Source organism: Bison bison, unplaced genomic scaffold, assembly GCF_000754665.1.
Source record: "Bison bison bison isolate TAMUID 2011002044 unplaced genomic scaffold, Bison_UMD1.0 scf7180017864472, whole genome shotgun sequence".
NCBI classification, from domain to species: domain Eukaryota; kingdom Metazoa; phylum Chordata; class Mammalia; order Artiodactyla; family Bovidae; genus Bison; species Bison bison.
This window is the reverse complement of record NW_011495033.1, coordinates 606930-634914: the sequence shown is the minus strand read 5'-3', so window position 1 is coordinate 634914 and position 27985 is coordinate 606930. Positions and strand designations below refer to the sequence as shown.

Sequence of the window (27985 nt, the reverse complement as noted above, 5' to 3'; positions counted from 1 at the left end):
GTGAAGATATTGCTGCGTCTGTCATTTCCTGCAATATTCTCCTCCAAAAGTAAGAATGGGCTTTTCTAGAACTTAAAGGAGAGAAATGCACCCTCATCAAACTTAACAAGAGCTCTCTCAAGGACCCACTTTCAGAAACAGCAAAACAGACAGCTTGCTGCCTTGTTACACCAGAACAAAAATGAAAACTTCTCCATCTCATATATGGCTCCTTTACCTTGCATCCTGGCTCCAATGTACCATATATAACAGTCAATCAACAAATCTGGTATTTCTGAAGACCTTTAGTGAGTTCTTTTCACTCTCTCACACACACATTCTCAGGAGTTAGTTTTACTCTTGGCCATGTCACACAGCTTAGCGATCTTAGTCCCCGATCCAGGAACTGAACCTGCACCTTCGGCAGTGAAAGCGCAGATTCCTAACTGCTGGACCACCAGAGGATTCCCTAGTTTTATTACAGAAACTGGGTAAGCACTCAAGAGACAGATAATTTATACTTTAGAAACTCTAAAAGCTTTTAAATGATTAAAGATTAACTTAAGTCTGGCTTATAGCAATCATTCCTCATCCTTTCTTGCTCATACTGAAAATTCTCAGTAGGCAGGACCAGAGTAAAATACAGGAGCAGGTCCTAATAAATTAATAGTTAAATTCAACCCCATAGGTTCAACAGCAGGTTATTTTATACCCTGTCACAACACTAGTAAATAGAAGCTGTTTTTCCCCAACTGAGATTATCTTAATTTGCTAAATCTCAAACCACAAATATTTTCAATGAAGAGTGCTATACTCAAACTGTCACAGTTTAGAAGACAAAGTAACAATTTAACATTTTAAAGCATAATTTTAAAAAATCAATAATGGTTAATTTAGTTTAATGTAAAAAACTAGAAGGTGAATTTACAACTGATTTTGGGTTCGAAGATGAACTACTGTATCACCCAGCTGAAATTACAATGTGAAAGTTTGGTGGGGAGTTGTAAATTCTGCAGAGAACACAGGCTTTGTATCTTTTACACTGTAAGGATTCAATGAATAATCATCAATATGGGAGGAGCTCCAAGTGTTACCACACTGAAACCATGAATTGGACAAAAACAGTTCTTACATTTTAAAAATATGCTTTACCTAACAGAGCTGTCTTTTTTCCTCTTTTAAAGTATTTATTTGGCTGCACACGTTTTAGTTGTCACATGCGATTCTTAGTTACACATGTGGGATCCAGTTCCCTGACCAGGGCTCAAACCCAGGCCCTGTGCGCTGGGAGAGTGGAGTCTTAAGAGCTGTCTTTAAACTGCTTAAATCTTCACTCTTCCTTTAATTTCTAGACCTCAGTGGTGCAACCAGTCAGAAGACTTTCCAATCAGGTGTAACCTGATACAAATCTGTATAGCATTCGCATTCTGCTGAAGCTCTGCTGCTAACTACGGCTAAAGTAGAACACAGATCTACCTCATATCTGCAGGACAAGAAGAGGGTCATTCACTAAGATCTGCTGGCATGAAGCCACAGCCTCCTTAATAAAACAGAGCAGCTTCCAGGATGGTCTTGAGGGGAAAGGCGTGCTCCTGCCCACCACATGCGGGTCTTCCCTGCTCTGCCACATTCTGAATGGCTACCGCTCCAGATCCTCCAGGAACAAGCCGAGTGTCTGTGAGCTGTTATTCAGCACAGGCTACTATTTATGGAAAAATAAAGCCAAGGGGCCAACACTGACACCTGGCTGGAATACACACAAGAAGTGCGCTGGGATGGACAGTCAGATCATCTTGCCTTTTTCATACATGTATCAGCTCTGATGCCATGAAGTGGACTAAGTATTTTGCTCTCTAAAAGTGTGGCTTCTTTATTAACAGCCAGTGGCATTTCTATTGTTATCTAATCTGACTGGTTGCTGTTTTTAAAATGTCCTGTAATCATTCCTAGATATATGGAAAAACAATACAAAGTAAAAAAAAAAAGGGGGAAAAAGTTTACGTAGAATGCTACTACCTATCTAAGAAAGTAGGTGGCTATAACTGTGTATTTTCTTATATTAAAACAACCAACCCCACTAAAAACAATGGGAGGATAAATTAGAAAATCGTTTAAATAGTAACCCAAGGAGAACAGGAATTGATTGGGGTGAAAGAGACAAGAGAATGAAGCTAGACTTCTAATAGTATCCTTTTTGAGATTTGATTTTGAAACCACGTATGAGTATCTTTTACAATTACCAAACAAAACTAAATAGCACATACAAAAAAGGCAATCCCTAAAAACACAAAGTAAAATGAAACACCTTTTGTAAATAAATATGAAAATAGTTATAGATGAAATAATACACTCTAAGATTTGCTTTAGAATCATCAGGGCAGCTCAACATCACTGGGACATCAGACAGAGGTGGTGAGAGGGAACGGTGGGGAATGATAACACAATACATTTTACTGAGCACCTACTATATGTATCAGGCACTGTGTTATATACATTTAATTCTCAAAACCTGAAGTGGTGGGTACTATCAGTAACCCCCAGCTTACAGATGAAGAAACAAAAACTTAGAGAAGTAACCTGCTCAACCTAGACAGTTTCTATACACTCGGCAATAGTTTTAGGGTAATCCACCATGCCACTGTTAAACAAAATAACAGAACAAACTATGTCAGAAGTAAGTTCATGCAGAATACAAATGACTGAAAGAGATAAATCCAGGGGCGTCCCTGGTGGTCCAGCAGCTAAGGCTCTGTGCTGCCAACGCAGGGGGCCACGGTTCGATCACTGGTCGGGGAACTAGATCCCACACGCAGCAACTAAGAGCCTGAAAGCTGCAACTAAAGATCCTGCATACTGCAATTAAGACCAGCACAGACAAATAAATATATATAAAGATAGGTCCAGAGAGATTTCTATAGGCTGCATGGTTAAGAAGGAATTGGTTAAGAAGGCTTTATGCAGAAGTTAGAATTGAGCTGGGCTGCAGTGAAGGGAAGTCCACAGAAAGGATCAGACAGAGAAAGGGCTGTGACCAAAGGCTGTAATGACAGTCAGCAATGACCCTGGCATCATAAGAAGACTGTGTAACTTCTAATGCCATAGAAGGCAGCACAATCAGGAAAACAGGGAGTGATTAGGATGGAAGGGAAGTCAAAAACAGATTTGGGAGGAACAAGGAGCCACTGAGGAGCCATCCTTTCTTTGAAAGGCGAGCTCAGGATGAACCCAGGTGACCGTTACATGAAAGGTGGCTGCTGAGTAGGTAATACCTGGTTAGAATGGAACCAAGGGCAGTCCTTGGGCAGCACAGTGACTTAGAGCTTAGGCTGTGAAATCAGACTAAGCAAGGCTTCAACCTGATTTTTTAGAGTCTCCAATTTCGTCATCTAAAAAGTGGGGATAATACCACCCACTTGATTATTGTCAGGTTTGAATAAAATAACATAATGTGTGTGAAGCATTCACATCGCAACAAAGACTATCTCTGGTGCTTGAAATCTACTATACCGATTAACATTATGCTTGCAATGCTGTTCCTTAGTAGAAGTTCTACATCATATTCCTTTTAACACTCAACAAATACTCTATGCACCAACTATGAGTCAGACATTGACAATTCCTCCTCCATGAAGTCCTCCCAGACTGAACTATTTTCTTTTCTGAATGGCCTAATTCTCCACCATTCTGGTTCCTACCATTCATTTCAGTACTCACTCATATGAACTTTCGTATCCATACTTCTCTTTCGTAAAGCTAATCATTGTAAGCGATAGGAAATGCTATCTTATTTCTTTGGTATTATCACAATGAATGTCACAGTAAGAAAAGTAACAAGAGAAGGAACCTTAACTTTGGTTTTGCTAAATAGCTCAGATCCCTAACCATCACATCTGTTTTAGAGCATAATTTATAGTCTGGTATAGTACTGGTTTTCAAACCATGTCCTTCCTCCCCCTGCCCTTTGCCACACTGAGCAGCTTATGGGATCTTAGTTCCCCAACAGGGGACTGAACCGGCACCCTTAGCAGTGAAAACGCAGAGTCCTAAACATTGGACTGCCAGAGAATCCCCTCTAACCATGTCTTAACAGGAGAATCCTCTCAATAAATAAAATCAACACATAATACTGACAAAAGCAGACCAGAGATCTGCTGATGAGATCTCTAAAATGAGAGAGAGCCCTGAAGTACCACCCTGATACCTGTCTCCAAGTGTCATCCCCTGAGCACCTACACGGAATCCCTCCTCTATCTGGAATTAGTTTGAGTACATGTGGACTAGGAAGTGGAACACTGTCAGAAGAACCCCATTCTGACACTAACAAGGCTACCTAATTAATTTGACCCCTTCCCTCCATCTGTTCTCCAGAAAGCCCTCTAGTTATGACTCCCTGGACAAGAAAGACCCAGGCTCAGAGGAAATGTGTTGAACAGAGGGGGCTCATTTTTTAAAACCAGAGTTCCTGGGCAATGCTCAGACCAAGAGTACATACCATTTATTAGAGTCACATTATTTCCCCTTTTTCTTTTAACAAGTGTCAAACACCTGAAAGCAAAGCAAAGCTAAAATAATGCGTTGAGCAATGCGAGAAGTTCGGACAAAGAGGCATTCTAAGCGGCTTGTTAAAATTCTGTAAGGAACAGTCCTTATGATATGCTTCCTTATATTTGTCATCAGTCGGAAATGAACAGACACAATTTTATCAACACTAGGACTCGTCTTTTGGCTGTTAAAATAAATCCAGACAAGAGGAATGGGCTTAGTGTGGGCACTTGAATCAGCAGCAAATTAGAATTTTTCAGCATTCAGCACCAACAGAAGCAAGCCAGTAGGCCTGAGATAAGTGAAAACAGAAGTTGCCATAGTAACTTGCACATTTACCCTAAAAAGGCGGGAATGGGGGTGGGGCGGGGAAGTAGGTCAATGTTTCTGCTTAACCAGCTCCAGTCCTTGGCTTCCTCTCCTCACCTAAAGCAGCATGCTCCTCCCTCCCCGCCATAGCCCGCAGGAGCAAGAAGAGAGAATGAGGTGACCACTTCAAAAAGCAGGGAGTAGGGAGAGGTCCAAGTAGCGAGAAGGAGAACCAAGAGGGCAGCCCACTGAAGCCCTCCCGAGTGCCCTGGGACCCCTGGGAAAGCAGCTGCTGATCGAGGGCACCAGTGCTAAGAAACTGTTGCTGGGTTACCACAAATCAGAAATTGCCGTTTTCCCTGTAGCAGTTTAAGTGCACCTAATGGAACACTTGGGGATGCATTATTAACAGCTTTGGGTTGGGGGCAGTGGTGTGGAGGGATGAGTACTCTGGCGTGGCAGAAGCCTGGGGCCCTTAAGCAAGAGGCAGTCTTTCATGGCTAAAGCTATGAACAGGCCTCAAGGATGACCTAAAAGACAGGGAGGGAGGGAGGAAGGCTTAGCTGATTCCCTTTCAAAGTAAGCTGGTTTTACTACCACAGAAACACAGTGCTCTTTGATACTCTGATCTGAAATAGCTGTTAATCCAAGAGGGCAAGGGTGTCGCTGGTCCCTGAGATGGCCTGGAGGGTGCCAGAGCTCATTATCAGCTCTTCTGCCTGTGGTGCCAACAAGTGCGGAAAGCAGGTTCAACAGAAAGCACTCGGAAACAGGTGCAGCTCCATTTTCCTGCAGCTGTTAGCGTCTGCATAGGGATAAGCTGAGGCATTACTAACAATTTTAACCATTTGTTGGGAAAACCCTGGTATTCTTATTTAGAGGATGACAGAAAGGATAATCCCTCAGGGAGGTCAAAAAAAGCACAACCATCTTTGGTAATCAGTGAGTATTTCAAACACTAACCTCTGGACACCCTACTGCATGGCACAGAGGCAAGTCTGGGCTTCCATCACACAGGCCATTCAGACTTGACTGGGACAACTTATTTCAATCCAGCAGCACACCTAGCTGCAGAGTACAGGAAAGGAAGGCTCAGTTTCAAATCTGAGCTCATGTATTCAGAAACACCTGCAAACGGTCCCCTCATACTTGCGCACATCTCTACTCCTCTGCCCTACAGGAGAAGGAAAGAGGCTCACAGTTACAGCAACACTTAAGAGAGACTCTGGAGACAAAGCGTGGCCAAGACCTTGGGAGAGGAGCACCCAGGACAAGCCTATGGTGTAGACAGGGGACTGGAGACGGTGAACAAGCCCAGGTATGAGGCCTCCATAAATACTGTGGGCAGGGGCAGCTCAAGCTGAGCAACGAGTGCATGAACGGTAAGGCAGACCGCTCCAGGCAACCAGAAGTCAATCCTTCTTGCAGGGGAAAAGTGAGAACAAACAGACGCTATTCTGTTACCACCTCTTACGTAGCCTAGAAAAATTATTCCAGCTAACCAGTTCAAAAACATTTTTCTTTTGCATATAGCAGCAACCACAGAGGACAATGAGAATTTTGTGGATCATAAAATTACAGAAGAATGTTCACGGTCAAGCACATGCAAAGGAGACAAAATAGGATAATGAACTATATCACCCAGCTTCAAAACTCATCAATATTCCAGTGCTCATCTGAAAGTCAAGACAGGACCCTTTACTCGAATGATCTCTTGAGTTTTACACATCAAAAGCCCGCAATCCCAAATGGCAATTTCTACATCCACAGGAACCCTAGGAGACAGCTACTCTAGGAAAACAGCAGTGATAAAAGAAAACAGACTTCAATTTCAATTCTTCAGGAATGTCCAACAGAAAAATCATACCCACAAGGCGTTTGTATTTGAATTTTTTAATTGCTAAAAGATGCATTTCCAACTCATTTACATTTGCTGATTCAGAATCACTGAGTTGCACAGATTCAGAGAGAAAGGTTTTATGGTCACCACAGACAGCCTTCCAGGACTGTGCCTGGTTCACAACCTCTCCATTGTGATGTAAGCATTTGGGGCAAACTTCAGGGAAACAAGACAGTACAGATTTAGTTGATTTATGACCTAGTAAAACCCACCATGTACTGGGTTTCAGCAAAGCTAAAGGAAGGTCTCAACTTACTGGTACTGTTACGTCATCATAAAAACTCCAAGCCAAAGCCCATCTCATTGTCCGACCCTGGCAGAACTCAGTATAGGTGACTTTAGGAACCTGAAACCAAAAAACAGCATCGAATCATTCTGTTAGTTCTACTAATATGTTTCTGGCTGCTGCCTCATTTTAAATTATAGGTTGGTCTTTCTTTTTATCAGTTAACAAACACTACCATCCAAAAACAGCTATGCCCAGCTGCCTAATAACCAGTGACTCAATCGTTGTTCAGTCGCCCAGTCGCGTCCGACTCTTTGCGACCCCATGGACTGCAGCACACCAGGCCCCTCTGTCCCTCACCATCTCCTGGAGTTTGCCCAAGTTCATGTTCACTGCATCAGTGATGCCGTCCAGCCATCTCAACAAAGTTGTAGGCTTTCTTCCTCCCATGAAACATGAGAGACGATTTATAGTTCCAGCTTCGAGGTTAGATATATGAAACACTCAAAACGCAGCCCTTCAGAGAACTACTGGTAAAACGATTCAAACGTTCTTTTGTTTTCTTTTTTTAGGAAAGAGAGCCTGCAAAGCCTGGCTAGACATAGCTATGTAGTCTCCATTTTAGGCCTTAAAAAAAAAAAAAAAAAGGCCTTATTTTAATGATTTGCAAAAAGTCCCTATTAGCCCCAAAATTACATCATTAAAAAAACTAAACAAGCAATGGGCAAGCAAAAATAAACAAAAAACACATTCAGGGTTTTTTGGTATACACGAAAATTCTATACTTCAAGTACCATCAAAAGTGGTCACACTGGAATAGTAATGACAAAGCCTTACCCCTTGTATGCGAAGTTCTTCCTTCAGAGGAGCCAGGCTGCATTTCTTTCCCAGCATACAGCTATACCATCTGGGGGGAAAAAAAAAAGCAGCCAAGTCAAACACTGTTTATGTGGTTACATTTTTAAACCAAGCATTACTCAAGCCAACAAGATGAGAAGAATAGCAAACAAATACTGAGTCAAGTTACAAGTGACAAAAACAAGAATTGTATATACTTTGGCCACCTCATGCAAAGAGTTGACTCATTGGAAAAGACTGATGCTGGGAGGGATTGGGGGCAAGAGAAGGGGATGACAGAGGATGAGATGGCTGGATGGCATCACTGACTCGATGGACGTGAGTCTGAGTGAACTCCGGGAGTTGGTGATGGACAGGGAGGCCTGGCGTGCTGTGATTCATGGGGTCACAAAGAGTTGGACACGACTGAGCGACTGATCTGATCTGATATAATGTATTTAGACGGAGAATAAATCTAGAGAAGGAAAACATGCCCATAGCAACTTAAACAAAAGTCACTTAGTTTCTCCAATTATTTCAGTGCTTTATGTATGTAGAAGGAGAGAGGGGTATCACTTATAATGCCCAGAATGAAGGCCATTCAGCTCTGGGACAGAAATTAGTTAATAAATAACAAAAACAAGGATACACACCCCCTTACAACATATTAAGACAAACTGTAAAATCTAGCATGACCTGTACTTTGAGATATGCACTCACCTGCAAATAACTTAAGAATACATACTGCACTAAAGTTTCAACAGAACATGAAATCAGTTTTCTCTATAGCAAATACAAACCCAAGAGAGGGAGTATGAAGATGAAGCGAACTGGTTAAACATAAAAGGACAGATTTTATCTCTTCTGATTATTCTAAAAAGTTTGCAAAGTATAAAATTTATACGGAATTTCTGCTTCAGGCTATGACAGATTAATTAGTAAAAAAATTGCCAAAAGGAAACTGGACAAAATATATGAAACAATTTTTCAAAACTGGACAACTGCAGTGAAGACCTATCATCTCAGAGAGAAAAACAAGGTGAGCCCCACAACTGCCAGAGCTTACTGCCTGGAGGAAATTTCCAAGCTGCAATGCAGGGAAAGGAAACTAAAATAGAACCCCAAAATCCTGCTGAATTGTTGAGACAGACTGGAGCTCAGAGAGGCTGAGGCAGTAAGAATTTGAAGAGCAAAAAAGAAGAGAAGAAGGAGCTGCACAGGGAGAGAATTCTGGACGTCTGCAGAGGAGTTCCCTGGAATATTCTGCAGAATAACGATCTGTGTGTGGGAGTGGAGGCTGGGGAAAGAATTCTCAGAAAACAGTAAGCTGCAACAACTGGATTCCAGACAGCGAGGACTTCAGTTTTGTGGTTAGACAGCTAGTTTGTGGTTCTACTATCTACAGCAGAAAGCCCTTGTTAAAAAAAGCGGCAAGTAGCAGAATCCTGAAAAGGATGCTGCTTTTAAGGGGGCGAGAGGCTGTTCTGTATCTGCACTAATAAAGCTTATAAAAACAAGACCTGAAAAAGGATCCAACTGGTCACAAGTAATCTAAGCAAGCAATAAAACAAAGTCCAAAACTCATTAAAGGACTACAAAGAAACAGAGCACCCCCACACATCAGATACACAATGTCCAGCATTTAGTCAAAAACTACCAGATATTAAAGAAGCAGGAAAATGACTCATAATCAGGATTTAAAAATCAATCATTAGAAACAGACGAAGAAATAAGATGATGATGGAATTAGTAGATGAGGACATCAAAACAGCTATTTAGAAATATGTCCCATAACAAAACATAGACATGATGAGGCAAAGAGGGAAGGTATAAAAACTAACCAAATGGAACTATAAGACATGAAAATTACAATATCTCAAATAAAAAATTCACTGGATTGGATTAACAGCATATTAGATTCTGCAAAAGAAAAGATGTATGAACCTGAAGACACAGCAAAAAAAAAAAAAATCTGAAATAAAACACAGAGAGGGAGAAAAAGAAAAGTTGAAAAAAATAACACAGCACCAGTGACCAATGGGACAGTATCAAACTGTACACATAATTTGAGTTTCAGAAAAGAGACAAAAGGGGGACAAAAAGTATTTGAAAAAAAAGATCAAAATTTTTCCCAAACGGATAAAAACTATAAACATATATAAGTTCAATGAACTTCCCACATTAGAAACATAAAATAAAACCATATTATATATTTAAAATACATAACCAACAAGGACCCACCGTATAGCACAAAGACCTTTGCTCAATACTCTGTAACAACCTAAATGGGAAAAGAATTTAAAAAGAATTGATATCTATAATGGAATCTCTTTGCTGCACACATGAAACTAACACAACACTGTTAATCAACTATAAAATATAAAATAAAAATTAAACCAAACCAAACCATACTAAGGCACTTCATAATCAAAGTACCAAAAATCAGAGACAAAAAGGAAATCTTAAAATCCGGGGGTGAGTAGAGACTTTTTGTTCAAAAGAAGAAAGATAAACATAAATATTTAATATCAACCTCTCATCAGAAATAATGCAAACCAGAAGACAACAGAACAACAACTTTAAAGGACAGAAAGGAGAACTCCCTGGTGGTCCAGTGGTTAGGACTCCATGCTCTCACTGCCAAGGGCCCAAGGTTCAATCCTTGGTTGGGGAACTAAGATCCCATAAGCCATGTAAGAAGCAGTAAGTCACCACTTTGTCTAAACAAGAGCTGAACAAACTCTTCTTAAATCCATAACAGAAGTACTCATAGGGCCTCTAAAATTGGAGACAGGCAGACAAATACAAAGAAGCAACAACTTACTAAAGCAGAAACCCACCAGCAAACATCTCCACGGGAACCACCAGTGCTGAGGTAGAGAAACCTGCACTGAAACTGACAACTTGCCAGAGACTCAGCATTGACGAGTCTGAGAAATAAAAACTCCAGGGGTGCCCACTCATCAGCGACGCCATGCTTTTATATATATTATCTGGGAGCTTGATCAGGTTCTTACAGTGAGTAAAAGGAAAAATTCCCTTACGCTTCTGGCTGGGGGAGAGGAAAAGGAACCATTTTGAATTAGACTAGGGCATCCTGTTCTTAAAAAAGTCTGCCCCCAGGAGAAACCAATTAGCCAGAGCCTGACCTCTTGGGGTTTTATCAGAGCCTGACTGACCCAGAGGAGGGATATCATCCAACTCCAGCATACTCTAGGCATCCTTTCCCACCAAAGCAGGGGAAAAAACTGAGAAGCATGTGTGTAGATCACAACCCAGAGGGATGGGATCACTGAAGGGCTAAAACCTACTCAGGGGACTATAGAATGCTTCCCCTCCTCCACACCTTACCATGGCATTACTAAAGACCTGTAAGAGCAGTTCCTTTGACCAAGTACATCATGTCTTCCTATTTTAATTATAAGACACACTAAAAGGCAAAAAGAAAAAAAAAAACCAACAGTCTGACAGGCAGAGAAACCATCAGAACCAGACATGACAAGGATATTGGGTGTTATCAAACTAGGAATATAATAACAATGATTAAGATGCTAAGGGCCCTAATGGCTAAAGTAGACAGCATGCAAGAACAGATGCGTAATGTAAGCAGAGAGAAGGAGATTCTAAGAACCAAAGAAAAATGAAAAAGATCAAAAACGCTATAATGGAAAGGAACAACACCTTTGATGGGCTGATTAGTAGATTAGAGACAGCTGAGGAAAGACTTTAGTCTGGGGATACCTCAATAGAAACTGCCAAAAGTGAAAAACAGAGAGAGAAAAAAAACCAACCACCAGAATATAATATTCAGGAACTGTGGGACAACTACAAAAGATGTAAAATCTGTGTAATGGAAATCTAGAAGGAAAAGAAAGAAAAAAGAACAGAAGAAATATCTGAAACAATAATGACTGAGAATTTCCCCAAATTAATTCAGTTAGATACTGAACCACAGATCCAGAAAGCTAACAGAACACTGAGCAGAAAAAAATATTCAGAAACTGCACCTAGGTGTATGACTTTTAATAAAATCAAAGATTAAAAAAAATCCTCAAAGAAGTCAGAAAAAGATACACCCTACCTATAAATAAGAATTACATCCAACTTGTGTTAAGAAACTATGCAAGCAAGAAGAGAGAGAAGTGAAATACTTGTTTCAGACACAGCTGACTTCAGAGCAAGACAAGTTATCAAGAATAAAGAGGGGCATTATTCTAAGCTAAAATGGGGACAGTTCTCCAAGAAGACATAACAATCCTTAATGTGTTTGTACTTAACAGAGCATCAAGCTACATGAGGCAAAAACTGATAGAGCTGCAAGAAGAAACAGATGAACCTTCTTTTAGAGATGGAAATTTCAATAACCCTCTATCAGAACGCACAGATCTGGCTGGCAAAAATAAGACAAGACATAGCTGAACTCAACAACACCATCAATCAATTGGATATAACTGACATACATAAACTATTCATCTTCTCAAGATCACACAGAATATTCACCAAGATAGACTGCTCTGAGCCATAAAATACATCTTAACAAAGTTTAAAGGAATAAAAATCATACAACATCTGCTCTTAGTCCACAAGGGAATTAAACTTGAACTCAGTAACAGAAAGAGAGCTAGAAAATCCCCAAGTACTTGGAGATTAAATAATACATTTATATATAACACATGGGTCAAAGAAGCTATCTCAAGAGAAATTAAACAGCATTTTGAACTAAATGAAAACAAAAATACAATTTGTTAAAGTTTGTGTAGTGAAAGCAGTGCTTACAGGGAAATTTATAGCACTGAATGAATACATTAGAAAAGAAAAATCTAAAATCAATCATCTAAGCTTCTACCTCAGGAAGCTAAAAGAGTAAATTAAATCCAAAGCAAACAGAAGAAATAATAAAAATTGAAATCAGGAAATAGATAGAGAAAAATCAATTATGTCAAAAGTTGGTCCTTTAAAAAGATCAATAAATTCAATAAGCCTCTAGCCAGGCTAAGGAGAAAGGAAAAAATAAAAAGAGAGGACACAGATTCCTAATATCAGAAATAAAAAGGTGCAAAGATAATCTTTTCAACAAGTGGTGCTGGAATTGGACATCATATGCAAAAAAACCCCCCAAACCCAAAACTATACACAAACCTTGTATCATTTACAAAAATTAACTCAAAATGGATCACAGACCTAAATGTAAAACATAAAACCTAGAAGATAATATAAGAGAAAATCTAGATGACCTTGGATTTGGCAGTAACAATGATTTAGATACCACACCAAAGGGAGGATCCGTGAAAGAAATAATTGACAATCTGGATGTCATTAAACTTTGTGAAAGATATGTCAAGAGTGTGAAAAGACAAGTCACAGACTGGGAGAAAATACAGAACACCTATCTGTTATCTGAAATATACAAAGAACACTTATAAATCAACAATATGAAAACAACCAATCTGATTTTAAAATGAGCCAAAGACCCTAACAAGATACCAATCAAAGAAGAAATACAGATGATAAACAGGCATTTGAAAAGACGCTCCATATCATATGTCATCAAGGAAGCAGAAACTAATGAGATACCCCTGCACACCTATCAGAATGGCAAAAATCCAGAACACGGACAACACCAAATGCTGGTGAGTGTGCAGGGCAACAGAAACTCTCATTCTGTCAGTTCAAAGACAAAAAAGGTCAAGCCACTTTGGGAGTCTTCCAAATATACTCTTACCATGTGATCCAGCAATCGTGCTCCTTGGCATTTATTCAAAGAAGCTGAAAACTTATGTCCGCACAAAGATACGCACACTGATGTCTATAGCAGCTTTGTTCGTAACTGTCAAAACTTGGAAGCAATCAAGATGCCCTTCAGCAGGTGAATGGATAAATAAACTGTGGTATGTTCAGACAATGTAATATTATTCAGCACTAAAAAGAAATGAGCTGTTAAGCCATGAAAAGACATGAAGAATTCAAAAGCAGAGACATTACTTTGCCAACAAAGGTCCGTCTAGTCAAGGCTATGGTTTTTCCTGTGGTCATGTATGGATGTGAGAGTTGGACTGTGAAGAAGGCTGAGCGCCGAAGAATTGATGCTTTTGACCTGTGGTGTTGGAGAAGACTCTTGAGAGTCCCTTGGACTACAAGGAGATCCAACCAGTCCATTCTGAAGGAGATCAGCCCTGGGATTTCTTTGGAAGGAATGATGCTAAATCTGAAACTCCAGTACTTTGGCCACCTCATGCAAAGAGTTGACTCATTGGAAAAGACTCTGATGCTGGGAGGGATTGGGGGCAGGAGGAGAAGGGGACGACAGAAGATGAGATGGCTGGATGGCATCACTGACTCGATGGACATGAGTCTGAGAGAACTCCAGGAGTTGGTGATGGAGAGGGAGGCCTGGCGTGCTGTGATTCATGGGGTCGCAAAGAGTCCGACACGACTGAGCAGATGATCTGATCTGATCTGAAGTTAAAGAAGACAACCAGAAAATGCTACATAGTGTACGATTCCAACTATATGGCATTCTGGAAAAGGCAAAACTATAGAGATGGTAAAAGATCAGTAGTTGGGAAGGATGGGTGAACAGGTAGAGCACAGAGGATTTTTTAAGGCAGTAGAAATATTATGTATATTATAATGATGAATATACATGTGTCCAAACTCACAGAATATACAACACCCAGGATAAATCCGAATGTAAACAATGGACTCTGGGTGGTAACGAAGTGTCGGAGTAGGCTCATCAATTTTAACAAATGTCCCACTCTGGTGAGGGATACTGATTGTGGGGGAGGTATATGGGAACTCTCTGTAATTTCCCCTCAATTTTGTTGTACCTTAAACTACTCTAAGAAATAATCTATGTACACCCGAAATTAACACATTGTAAATCAACTTGAATCCATAAAAAAAAAAAAATATATATATATATATATAAAGTCTAACACAAAAGAGAGGGACAGGAATGACCAACAAGCACATGCAAAGATGCCTAGCATCACTGGTCATCAGGAAAATGCAACTTAAAACTAGAACAAGGTATCACTATAAAACCAATAGAATGCATACATTTTAAAGAAATGGCAACATCAAATGGAGTCCTGCTGGAACTCTCATACATGGCTGGTGAGAATGGGAAACAACACAGCCACTTGAGAACAGCCTGGCAACCTGACTCAGGAATCTAATCCCAGGTATTTACTCAAGATAGAGGAAAACTTAAGTCCACGCAGACTTGTTTGCAAATGTTTATAGTGGTGTTATCCATACTAGCCAAAACCTGAAAAGGGTCCAAATGTCCATCAATTGGTGAGTGGATTAACCAATTCTGGTAGATTCACACAATGGCATACTAAGCAATACAAAGGGAGACACTACGGATACAATACATGTTACATGAAAGCCTGTTTTGCATTGGGTCATTTACAGTAATGAGGAAACAGCCTCAGAAAAACAGTTTATTGTACTAACAAATCCTACAAGCAGAAATCGCCATGCAGGGTCACATGGGGAAGACACCAGGGTGGTCAGGAAGCAGACGACAGAGGGGAGTGCTTACGCCACGGTCGCTAGTGGGGTTTCCTCAGGACGGGCAAGGCAAGGCATGGGGTACAGTTTAGGATCAACTAGTGTGAATAACCGCCAAGGGCTCTGGGCTGTGAAGGGGTCCCCAGGCACCTAGCATCCGGCCCTGGGATGATCAGGCAAAGGAAGATGGCTTCCTGGGCTGAGGGGGCAGATAGAGTAGGGATCTATCTGCCTTGCAGATCCAAGGCTCACTCAGGCTGGGTCCTTTGCTGTATCTAAGAATTGGTGAGCCCAGGGAGGGGCAATCTCCCCTAGCGAGGGCAGTCAAAACCTAATAATACATAGAAAATTTTAAATATTTACAATACAAAGCAAGACACAAAAATCCAATTATTTAAAAGTCTAGAACAGGCAAAACTACTGTGGTAGAAAAACCAATGATCACTAGAGGTTGGGTAGGGTAGGAAGAGACTGCAAAGGCCACTAGGGAACTTTTTTATGGTGATGGAAATGTTTTATATCTTAACTGTGGTGGTGGTGATATATATATTTGTCAAGATGCATCAAATCATACACTTGAATTGGAGAAAGTAACCATATGCAAGTTATACCTCAATAAAGCTTATTTAAATATACAAACTTAAATATGATCTAGCTTGTATCTTTAGACATTAAGACTAGTAAACAATGCAGTAATGCTCTGCATATTTCTTGCTTTATAACACAGCTTAGTTACATTGCTGCTGCTGCTGCTAAGTCGCTTCAGTCGTGTCCGACTCTGTGCGACCCCACAGACGGCAGCCCACCAGGCTCCCCCATCCCTGGGATTCTCCAGGCAAGAACACTGGAGTGGGTTGCCATTTCCTTCTCCAATGCATGAAAGTGAAAAGTGAAAGTGAAGTCGCTCAGTCGTGTCCGACCCTCAGCGACCCCATGGACTGCAGCCCACCAGGCTCCTCCGTCCATGGGATTTTCCAGGCAAGAGTACTGGAGTGGGGTGCCACTGGCTTCTCCATTAGTTACACTAGCAATACATAATCTGTATCCTCCTTTTTTCACCAAGCATCGTAATTACTCCTGTGTCATTTGAAGTTCATCCAACTGCACATTACTTTTAGAGAAATTTCAGACTAAGGGGATACACATTCAACATTTACTTGTTTATATGCAAAGCAGCTACTGCTGCTGCTAAGTCGCTTCAGTCGTGTCCGACTCTGTGCAACCCCATAGACAGCAGCCCACCAGGCTCTCCCGTCCCTGGGATTCTCCAGGCAAGAACACTGGAGTGGGTTGCCATTTCCTTCTCCAATACATGAAAGTGAGAAGTGAAAGTGAAGTCGCTTAGTCGTGTCCGACTCTTCACGACCCCATGGACTGCAGCCTACCAGGCTCCTCTGTCCATGGGATTTTCCAGGCAAGAGTACTGGAGTGGGTTGCCACTGCCTTCTCTGAAAGTAGCTACTATGAAAGTGAATTTTATAGTCACTAAAACTCAAGTGGATTTAAGAGCCTCTAAAATCACATGCCAGGTTAAAACTATAAATTGTCTTTTTTTTTTTTATAAGTTGAAAATGGTTGAAGATTGGCAATTTCATATGGTTCACATTACATTAAGTAATATGAATGAAAATCTTAATTATAGAAGCATGACAAATACTATTATACTGCTTTATACATTTATACATTATACATTTATACATTAACCAGTACTTTATTTGTTTTTATTGTTTATGGGTTCAAGAACAGATAACAATCCTTATTTTTTTATCATCAATCCTTTTCCAGATTTGAAAACACAAATAAATAGTTGTTCTACCTAAACTACTTTAAACAAACCTGGGTAAATTTACTTAGAGCCTAATCTATTTCATTTGGCAGCTTTACAAGGTTTGGAAGAAAAAAAATATGGTCCCTTTAAGAAGACAGTATATAAATGGAGAAATCATTAAGCAGGAATTAAAAGCCTTTGGTAAGTTAGGAGTAAGATGGAGAAATTAAAAGCAATTCGTGCTCACACAGTAACAGTTGATTCACACCTTTCCTTTAAAATTAGCATTCCTGAACAGATTAAAAAATTTTTTTCATTGAATATAGTTGATTTACAATGTCTTAATTTCTGCTGTACAGCAAAGTGACTCAGTTATATACATATATACATTCTTTTTTATACCATTTTCATTGTGGTTTATCCCAGGATATTGAATATAGTTTCCTGTGCTATGTAGTGGTATTTTGTCATTTATCCGCTTTGTAACTGTTGGTATCTACTATCCCGAAACTCCGACTCCATCCCTCCTCCACCCGCCTCCCCCGTGACAACCACCATCCTGTTCTCTGTCTGTCGTCTGTTTCTGTTTGTAAACACGCTCACCTGTGCCATATTTTAGATTTCACATGCAAGTGACAGCATACGGGATTTGTTTTTCTGACTGACTTACTTCACTTAGTTGAAGTACTCTCTAGTTGCATCCATGTCCTTGAGACATGAGATGAGAATCACCAGAAGCCAAGAAAAGTTCAACAACAGAGACAAAAGAAAGATGTTACAAACCTCCTCAGCTGATGAAAGGAAGCAAATATTTAGACAATTAAGGCTCAAAGAACTTCCCTGGGGGCTAAGATGGTAAAGAATCTGCCTGCCAATGCAGGAGACACAGGAGATGCAGGTTCGATCCCTGGGTTGGGAAGATCCCTGGAGAAGGGAATGGGAACCCATTCTAGTATTCTTCCCTGGAGAATTCGATAGACAGAGGAACCCAGCAGGCTATAATCTTGGGGGTCGCAAAGAGTCAGACATGGCTGAGCAACTAACACACTTGAAAAGGCTTGTCATATGTCATTGGTACTTAACATAGGCTTGGCAGAGTTTATATTTCTTTTAACCCTTACTGTAACATAAATGGGGTTCTCAAGGCAAGAATACTGAAGTGGTTTGCCATTCCCTTCTCCAGTGGACCATGCTTTGTCAGAACTCTCTACTATGAATACACTATGAATACAAGAATACACAGAACTATACAAAAAAGATCATAATGACCCACCCAGGTAACAACAATGCTGTGATCACTCACCTAGAACCAGACATCCTGGAATGTGAAGTCAAGTGGGCCTTAGAGAGCATCACTACGAACAAAGCTACTGGAGCTGATGGAATTCCAGTTGAGCTATTTCAAATCCTAAAAGATGATGCTGTGAAAGTGCTGCACTCAATATGCCAACAAATTTGGAAAACTCAGCAGTGGCCACAGGACTGGAAAAGGTCAGTTTTCATCCTAATCCCAAAGGAAGGCAATGCTAAAGAATGCTCAAACTACCACAAAACTGTACTCATCTTATGCACTACCAAAGTAATGCTCAAAATTCTCCAAGCCAGGCTTCAACAAAATGTGAACTGAGAATTTCCAGATGTTCAAGCTGGATTTAGAAAAGGCAAAGGAACCAGAGATCAAATTGCCAATATCCGTTGAATCATAGAAAAAGCAAGAGAGTTCCAGAAAAAAAACCTACTTCTGCTTTATTGACTACACCAAAGCTTTTGACTGTGTGGATCACAACAAACTATGGAAAATTCTGAAAGAGATGGGAATACCAGAGCACCTGACCTGCCTCTGAGAAATCCATATGCAGGTCAAGAAGCAACAGTCAGAACTAGATATGGAACAATGGACTGGTTCCAAATCAGGAAAGGAGTACATCAAGGCTGTATATTGCCACCCTGCTTATTTAACTTACATGCAGAGTACATCATGAGAAATGCTGGGCTGGAAGAAGCACAAGCTGGAATCAAGACTGCTGGGAGAAACAGCAATAACCTCAGATATACAGATGACACCACCCTTATAGCAGAAAGTGAAGAGGAACTAAAAAGCCTCTTGATGAAAGTGAAAGTGGAGAGTGAAAAAGTTGGCTTAAAGCTCAACATTCAGAAAATGAAGATCATGGCATCTGGTCCCATCACTTCATGGCAAATAGATGGGGAAACAGTGGAAACAGTGTCAGACTTTATTTTGGGGGCCTCCAAAATCACTGCAGATGGTGATTGCAGCCATGAAATTAAAAGACGCTTACTCCTTGGAAGGAAAGTTATGACCAACCTAGACAGCATATTAAAAAGCAGAGACATTACTTTGCCAACAAAGGTCCATCTAGTCAAGGCTATGGTTTTTCCAGTGGTCATGTATGGATGTAAGAGTTGGACTATAAGGAAAGCTGAGCACCAAAGAACTGATGCTTTTGAACTGTGGTGTGGGAGAAGACTCTTGAGAGTCCCTTGGACTGCAAGGAGAGCCAACCAGTCCATTCTAAAGGAGATCAGTCCTGGGTGTCCTTTGGAAGGACTGATGCTAAAGCTGAAACTCCAATACTTTGGCCACCTCATGCAAAGAGCTGACTCATTGGAAAAGACCCTGATGCTGGGAGGGATTGGGGGCAGGAGGAGAAGGGGACAACAGAGGATGAGATGGCTGGATGGCATTACCGACTTGATGGACATGAGTTTGAGTAAACTCTGGGAGTCGGTGATGGACAGGAAGGCCTGGAGTGCTGTGATTCATGGGGTCGCAGAGTCGGACACAACTGAGCAAATGAACTGAACAGATACGGAGATGACACCACCCTTAGGGCAGAAAGCGAAGAACTGAAGAGCCTCTTGATGAAAGTGAAAGAGGAGAGTAAAAAAGTTGGCTTAAAACTCAACACTCAAAAAACAAAGATCATGGCATGTGGTCCTATCAGTAAATGGCAAATACATGGGGAAACAACAGAAACAGTGACAGATTTTATTTTCTTGGCTCCAAAGTCAATGCAGATGGTGACTGCAGCCATGAAATTAAAAGATCCTTGCTCCTTGGAAGAAAAGCTATGACAAACCTAGACAGCATATTAAAAAGCAGAGACATTACTTTGCCAACAAAGGTCCATCTAGTCAAAGCTATGGTTTTTTCAGTAGCCATGTATGGATGTGAGAGTTGGACTATAAAGAAAGCTGAGCGCCGAAGAACTGATGTTTTTGAACTGTGGTGTTGGAGAAGACTTCTTGAGAGTCCCTTGGACTGGAAGGAGATCAAACCAGTCAATCTTGAAGGCAATCAATTCTGAATATTCATTGGAAGGACTGATGCTAAAGCTGAAACTCCAATACTCTGGCCACCTGATGCAAAGAACTGACCCATTAGAAAACACCTTGATGCTGGGAAAGATTAAAGGCAGGAGGAAAAGAGGACAAGAGAGAATGAGATGGTTGGATGGCATCACTGACTCAATGAACATGAGTTTGAGCAAACTCCGGGAGTTGGCAATAGACAGGGAAGCCTGGCATGATGCAGTCAATGGAGTTACAAAGAGTCAGACACGACTGAGTGAACTGAACTGAACTGAACTGTAACCTAAATACTGTATCATGAATCTTTTTGTTTTTCCTTTCAGGCTGCATGGTGTGGCATGAAGAACATCCCCAACCAGGGATCAAACCTGCACCCCCTGCAGTGAGTGGAAGCATGATGTCTTAACCACTGGCCTGCCAGGAAGTCCCTTAGCTTCACTTAAAAAACAAAAAATTATTTATTTGGCTGTGTCAAGTCTTAGTTGCAACACACAGGATCTTTAGTTGTGGCATGCAAACTCTTCCTAAGCTTCACTTTTAAAAAAAATGTCTGCCCATTAGATCCTAACTACTCTCAACAGGCATCTTGTGACAACTAATCAAAATTTAAGTAGAAAAAAAAAAAGGACGATCTAGCTACCCAAGAGACTTTGAACCCATTACACTATTTTAATGATGAAAGTAGCACTCCACTCATTACAGCATTTAGTAATTATTTTGGGACAGCAGGTTTCAAGAAAAATTATTTTGAAATTATTTCAAACGTACAGGAACTGCAAGATTAGCACAAATAATTCTAGCATACTGTTCATCCCGATTCACTGCACTTTCCCCCACTTGCTTGCTCTGTGTTTTTTCTAAACCATTTGAGGGTTAGCTACAGACATAATCATGCCCCTAACCTTAAATATTTTGGCATGTACATTTTAAAAACAAGGGCATTCTCTCTTATAACCACAGAACAATGATCAAATTGCAAAAACTTAACACTCATACAGTACTATTATCTGGAATATGGTCCACACTCAAATTTCACCAATTATCCCAATAACATCCTTCATGTCAATTTTCTCCCCTGATGTAAGATCCAATCTAGGATCATGCATTTCATTTACGTGTCAAGTCTCTTTAGTCTCTTTCAATCTGGAACAGTTCTGCAGTCTTTTTTTTTTTTTTAACTTTCATGACCTTAATATTTTTGAAAAATTGTCTTACAAAATCTGTCAAGTTTGGTATGTCTGAAATTTCCTTAGTCAGATTCAGGTTAAACATTTGGGGCCGGAAGAACACAGAGATGTTGTGTGTCCTTCGAGGCAACTTGTATCACGAGGTGTTCATCTGGTCAAGGTGGTACCCCGCAATCTCTCCACTATAAAGTTACTATATATTTCTTTGTAATTGAGAAATGCTTTGTGATTAGGGAAGTACTTTGAAACTATGAAAAATACCTTCTCTACAAATTCTCCATTGTTGACTCCTCCACGAATCAATTACTATAATGACTGCAAAATGGTGATTTCTCTAACTTGATTATTCTTTCTACATTAGTTGGCATTCTAATGTAATAAAGAGCTTCCCCTTTATCCCTTATGTACTTCATTTGTTTACCTTATTCAATGTGTTACAATCCATTATCATCATTATTCACCCTAACCTTGCACTATACTGTCCCATATGTTGCTTGAGCTGTCTCCATGTTCTTTTAACATTTAATACCATAAAAGGTATTATCCCAACTTACAGATAAGGAAAATGAAGTGGTTTACCCTTTTATAAAGGCAAGTGTGTAGAAAGTTTGCAGTAGAACCAAACAGTCTATCAGTTGGAAAATTAACTAAAAGCTCAGTTATGAAATTTACAGTTGTTCCTTGCAACTACCACTTATAGCACCTTGTAACCACACTGCTGCTGCTGCTAAGTCGCTTCAGTCGTGTCCAACTCTGTGCGACCCCAGAGATGGAAGCCCACCAGGCTCCCCCGTCCCTGGGATTCTCCAGGCAAGAACACTGGAGTGGGTTGCCATCTCCTTCTCCAATGCATGAAAGTGAAGTCGCTCAGTCGTGTCCAACTCTTAGCGACCCCATGGACTACAGACTACCAGGCTCCTCCATCCATGGGATTTTCCAGGCAAGAGTGCTGGAGTGGGGTGCCATTGCCTTCTCCATGTAACTACACTAGCATCCAGTTTTTAAAACCAGAAAAGGAGGCTGGCTCCACGTTAGAATAGAGTAACAAAGTACTTTTAATGTTTTCGTTTAATATAGCAGACCACAGCAGTTAAATCTGCTGGATCGCTAAAAAGGACAAGAGTTAAAATTACCCTATTTACTATTCATTATTATTATTTACTACTATTATTATAATTACATCAAATATATACTTATTTAATTATATGACTACCCTATAAGGCATGATGTAGCTATCATTATTTCACTTTATCAATGAGAAAACAACTTTTAAAAATCAAAGAACCACATTTCAAAAGGCCCAGATTGTTAAATTTATTACCCAGCACCTGGTGATGATCACCAGATATGTGGATTTTACCCACATCCACGAAGTCCCCACCATCTGGCAGGGGGCAGCAGATGGAAAGGAAAAAGCAAAAATGGGGAGTTAAACCAGCATTAAGTTGGAACTTCGTAACTCTGGTTCCTGGAAAAATCAGAGAATCACTGTCATAAAGGGTGTCAGCTACAGTCAGTAGTAAGAGTGGAACCCAGGCCACGAGGCGTTTGATAAAGAAGTCTGCTGATTTATTTAGGTTAGGTGAGTGAGTCTCTAAAAAGGAAAATGCTATTAAGTAAGCTCAAGTCGCAGGCACAAAGAATGAAAGGTAAAGATGACAAGCACTTGTAAATCTTCATCAATGATAAAAAGGCTGTCTAATAATGACAATATGTCAATTATATCTCAACAGTAAAGAAAAGGCTGTGCACTTAGAAGTCTAACTGCAGGCTGGGCTATAGCGGCTGCATGGGGTGGTGGAAAGAGGATGAGAGCAGAATTAGAAGATCTAGGGCCCAGATTTCTAACCTGTACAACTAAGAGGCTGGATAACCTTCTCTCCCAAGGGCCTCCCAACTGCAAAATTCCTTCAGATACAAAACTGCAGTTGCTGCCGAGCGTGGCTCAAGTGAGGCACCTGGAGAGCCACCACTGGAGGCCAGTCCAACAAGTACAACTTATTTCACTCCGCAATGTTACACATTTGGCTTAATTTCTGCACTTCTTTCGGAACAAGAAGAGGGTTAAGAAGATGGCGGAGTTTAAATACTTATTTTTAACCTCTCATTTTTTCATAGCTTCAAAATATGCAGTTTCCACAGCATTTTAAAATTTGAGAGTTTCATAGTGGTATAAACTTTATGTCAACAATAAAAATATGCAAGAGGGCATGAACTGATACATTTCTTCCTTTTATCTTCCCTCTCAACCTGCCTGAGTCCTAACAGAGCAGACAAGACTGCTGAACCCTTTCTTTAAGTGGATTGTAACTGGTAACTTTTCCCACATATGACACCAACCTTGAAATGGTCGACTCTTTAGAAACATAATTTGTTGTTTTCAGTCCATCAGTCATGTCTGACTCTTTGCAACCCCATGGACTGCAGCATGCCAGGCTTCCCTGTCCTTCACCATCTCCCGAAGCTTGCTCAAACTCATGTCCACTGAGTTGGTGATGCTATCTAATCATCTGGCACCAGCAATTTACTCTTCGCAGCAAACATTCACCTTTCATTCAGTCTGAGGGCAGCCACAGAGCCAGGTACAGGCAGACTTGGAATATATTGACCAATTTCTCTCCCTTAGAATGGTATTCCTTTACAACATACTTTTTGTAGTTCAAATGGAACTTCGGGAATAATAGAAATTTACCGATTAAAAGGCTCCTGAAAATGACCTTCCCCATCTTCCTGGGTGGCTCCAGTTCCCTCAAAAGCTGATGGACACTTAAGTGGCCACATGGCCCTGTTTGCCTACTGTCATGAGTCTCAGTGCTGTTACTTTCTTCACGTTTAATTTACTTACTCACACTCTTCTTAATACTCAGTATAATTTAAGTCTCTTTCTTCCTCACACTCTAAAGTATCGTTAAAGAAATCGATTAAGGTAAAAATATATTAACCTTTGGCTTTAATATTGTGTCAGTTTTCTGAGAGGCAGATCATCCAATAATCCAGTTGTCTTCCATGTTTAAATAAAATCACATTTAACAAATCAGGGTATGTGTTGATTTTGGAATTGGCCTTCTACTAAAATAAACAACTTTAAATGCCTGTAAGTCCAAAAGAAAAAAAAAAGGTTTCCCTAGGAATTCTAGTTCTGAGTATTCACTCAGAATTCAAAGTCAGGTCTTAAGAAATACTTGCACATTCATGTTCCTAGCAACATTATCCACGACAGCCAAAACATGGAAGTAACCCAAGTGTGCATCAACAGATGAATGGATAAACAAAATGCAGTATATACATACAAAGGAATATTAATATTATCCAGCCCTAAAAAGGAAGGAAATTCTGAAACCTGCTATAAGATGGATGCATATCGATGACATACTGCTAAGTAAAAGATGCCAGTCATAAATCATATATGATTCCACTTATATGAGGTACCTAGAACAGTCAAATTCAAAGAGACAGAAAGAAAAGAAGTGGTTGCCAGGGGAACCACTATGGGAAGAGAGAGAATAGGGAGTAGTTGTTAACAGGTACAGAACTTTCTTAGTTTTTTAGTTTTACAAAAAGAAAAGAGTTCTGGAGGTTAGCAGCACAACAATATGAATGTACTTAATGCTACTGAACTGTACACTTAAAAAATGGTTACGAAGGCAAATTTTACATTATGTGTATTTTACCACAATTTCAAAAAATTCTTTGTGTCACAAAGCTAAATCCCAGGGCTGAAAGTCCTTTCAGTTTGAACCAGCACATTATCCATCATTTCAACAACACTTGGCAGGGCGAGAAGTCAAGCAAGACAAATAGCTCTCTCTGAGTACCTTACGTTGCTTAATGACAGGTGTATTGTCCAAAATCATTAGCTTTTAAAAAGGAGCAGCCTTAACTCTCCTCTGGAACTGGTTAGGGATCTCAGTTTCCCTTGATTAAGTTCCTGACAGCTCAATGTCCTCACATCTGTCACTGTTTGGGAGACTGATTCCAAGAACATAAATTGCTTTGAGGACTGGGCAACAAATTTATTCTGGTTCACAGGACAGAGCTGAACCCATCTGTTTTCTAATCAAAAGCCATATTTGAATCAGTTTTGCTCCACCACGGGACCACACTAATGGGAGCAGTACAATCATATGGTATTTTCCTCCTTTCCATCCATGTAGTACACATGATTATGGGAAACACAAATCAATTAGAGGCATGACAGCACCCTCAGAAACAGGGTCTCTGCAGACTGTAGGACCTTCAACCAATTCCATTTTTATCTGTTAATTCTTCGGACCACGGTGATTGATTTCCTCTAAGTGATTTCATTTCCTCTAAGTGACATGGTTTCTTTCTGAATTACACACAGGAAAATATTCTTACCAACTTACCTTAATCTTTTTTTAAGCTGTAAACTGTCATGGATGATCCTTTTAACAAACTCTAATTCACCTCCTTCTGCCATGATCTCTGTGATTCCTCCTGTATTTACAGAACTGGGTGGGGGTCTTCGAGGATTTCGAGAATTTACTCCCTGAACAACAACAACAAAAACTCTGATGAAAAATTTTTATACCTTAAGACCAGGTCTCTGTAACCTAGTTCTAAGTAAGAATGCTTCGACATAATTTCAATTTCCAAGTACCATGCTAGACTTAGGATTTAAAAATCATATAACCACGGCATTTGAAACAACTACATTCGTGTAAATATTCCTTCCCTAAAGGGTTTGATTAAACATACTAACATTTTTTATGTACCAATTCTGTCACTTTTTCTTTACGTTTTCTGTCTTGGTATTATATACTGAAAATATTCCGCCCAAAGACTATAATAACATTGAATTTTGTTTTCTTCTAGTATGGTTTCACTTTTAAATTTTAAATATTTAATCCACTCCTACCTCACATCATATTTTTTAAAAAATCCAAGTAGAAAGCAGCTTTAAATATAAATAGCTAAAACAATAAAACTTAGAAGAAAACATAGGAGTAAATATGATTCTTAGCTATGACACCAAAAGCATAAGCAACAACAAAAACCAGATAAAGTGGTAAAAGTAAAAAAAAAAAAAAAGCAAAAACTTCCAAGCTGCAAAGGACATTGCCAAGAAAGTACAAAGACAACCCACAGAATGGGAGAGAATATTTGCAAATAACATACCTAATAAGGGGCTTCCCTGATAGCTCACTTGGTAAAGAATCCGCCTGCAATGCAGGAGACCCTGGTTCAATTCCTGGGTCAGGAAGATCTGCTGAAGAAGGTATAGGCTACCAACTCCAGTATTCTTGGGCTTCCCTTGTGGCTCAGGTGGTAAAGAATCTGCCTGCAATGTGGGAGACCTGGATTCGATCCCTGGGTTGGGATGATTCCCTGGAGAAGGGAAAGGCTATACCCACTCCAAGAGACTTGCATACAGAATAAAGAATTCTTAAAACAGTCAGAAGAAAAACAGCCCAATTCAACCGGGCAAAGGATCTGAACAGGCCTTTATCCAAAGAAGATACATAAATGATCAAAAAGTACATGAAAAGATGTTCAACATCATTAGCCATTAGGGATATGCACACTCAAACCACAATGAGCTACCACTCCATTCCTCCTAGGACAGCTGTAACCAAGAAGATAATAAGTGTTGACAAAGATGTGGACAAACTGGAAGTCCCACACACTAGTTATAATAAAAAATGGTGCAGCCACTGTGGAAAACATTCTGGCAGTTCTTCAAACAATTAAACACACAGTTACCAGATGACCTAGTAATTCCGCTCCTAGGTATATACCTAAGAGAAGTGAAAACATGTTCCTGCAAACACTTGTACAAGAATACTTGCAGCAGCTTTGTTCATAATAGCCAAAAAGTGCCTAAAACCCAAATGTCCGTTGATGAACAAATGGATTGATAAAAGGCGTATTTCCATACAATGGAGTATTTACTCGGCAATAGAAAGAAACTAATACACAGTACGATATGGGTGAACCCTGAAAACATACTGTATTCAGCGAAAGAAGTTAGCCACAAAAGACCACAGATTTTATAATTCCATTTTAGTGAAATGTTCAAAATAGCCAACTCCAGAAACAGAAAGTAGACTAGGACTAAGGGGGCTGCAACGAAACCAAGAGTAACTGTTAATGGATGTGGAGCTTTTTTTGGGGGGGGGATGATGAAAATGTTCCAAAATTAATTGCATAATGGTTGCACAATTCTGTGAATATACTGCTGCTGCTGCTAAGTCACTTCTGTCGTGTCCGACTCTGTGCGACCTCAGAGACGGCAGCCCACCAGGCTCCCCCATCCCTGGGATTCTCCAGGCAAGAACACTGAGTGGGTTGCCATTTCCTTCTCCAATACATGAAAGTGAAAGTGAAGTCGCTCAGTCGTGTCCGACTCTTAGCAACCCCAT

General features: G+C 40.1%; 1 protein-coding gene across 3 annotated transcripts in view; it reads right to left on the bottom strand.

Moving 5' to 3' along the window:
- The window catches only part of METTL16 (methyltransferase like 16), a 69370-nt gene that overhangs the window by 9828 nt on the left and 31557 nt on the right, over nt 1-27985 (bottom strand). For all 3 annotated transcript variants that reach the window (XR_827156.1, XR_827157.1, XM_010861311.1), the window contains exons 6-8: nt 25970-26112; nt 7794-7863; nt 6987-7076 (exon numbers count right to left, since the gene is read on the bottom strand). Coding sequence is in view for 1 of the 3 variants with exons in the window: in XM_010861311.1 (XP_010859613.1) it covers nt 6987-7076; nt 7794-7863; nt 25970-26112 (303 nt within the window). In the remaining 2 variants the exon portion in view is untranslated. The remainder of the gene's footprint in view (nt 1-6986; nt 7077-7793; nt 7864-25969; nt 26113-27985) is intronic.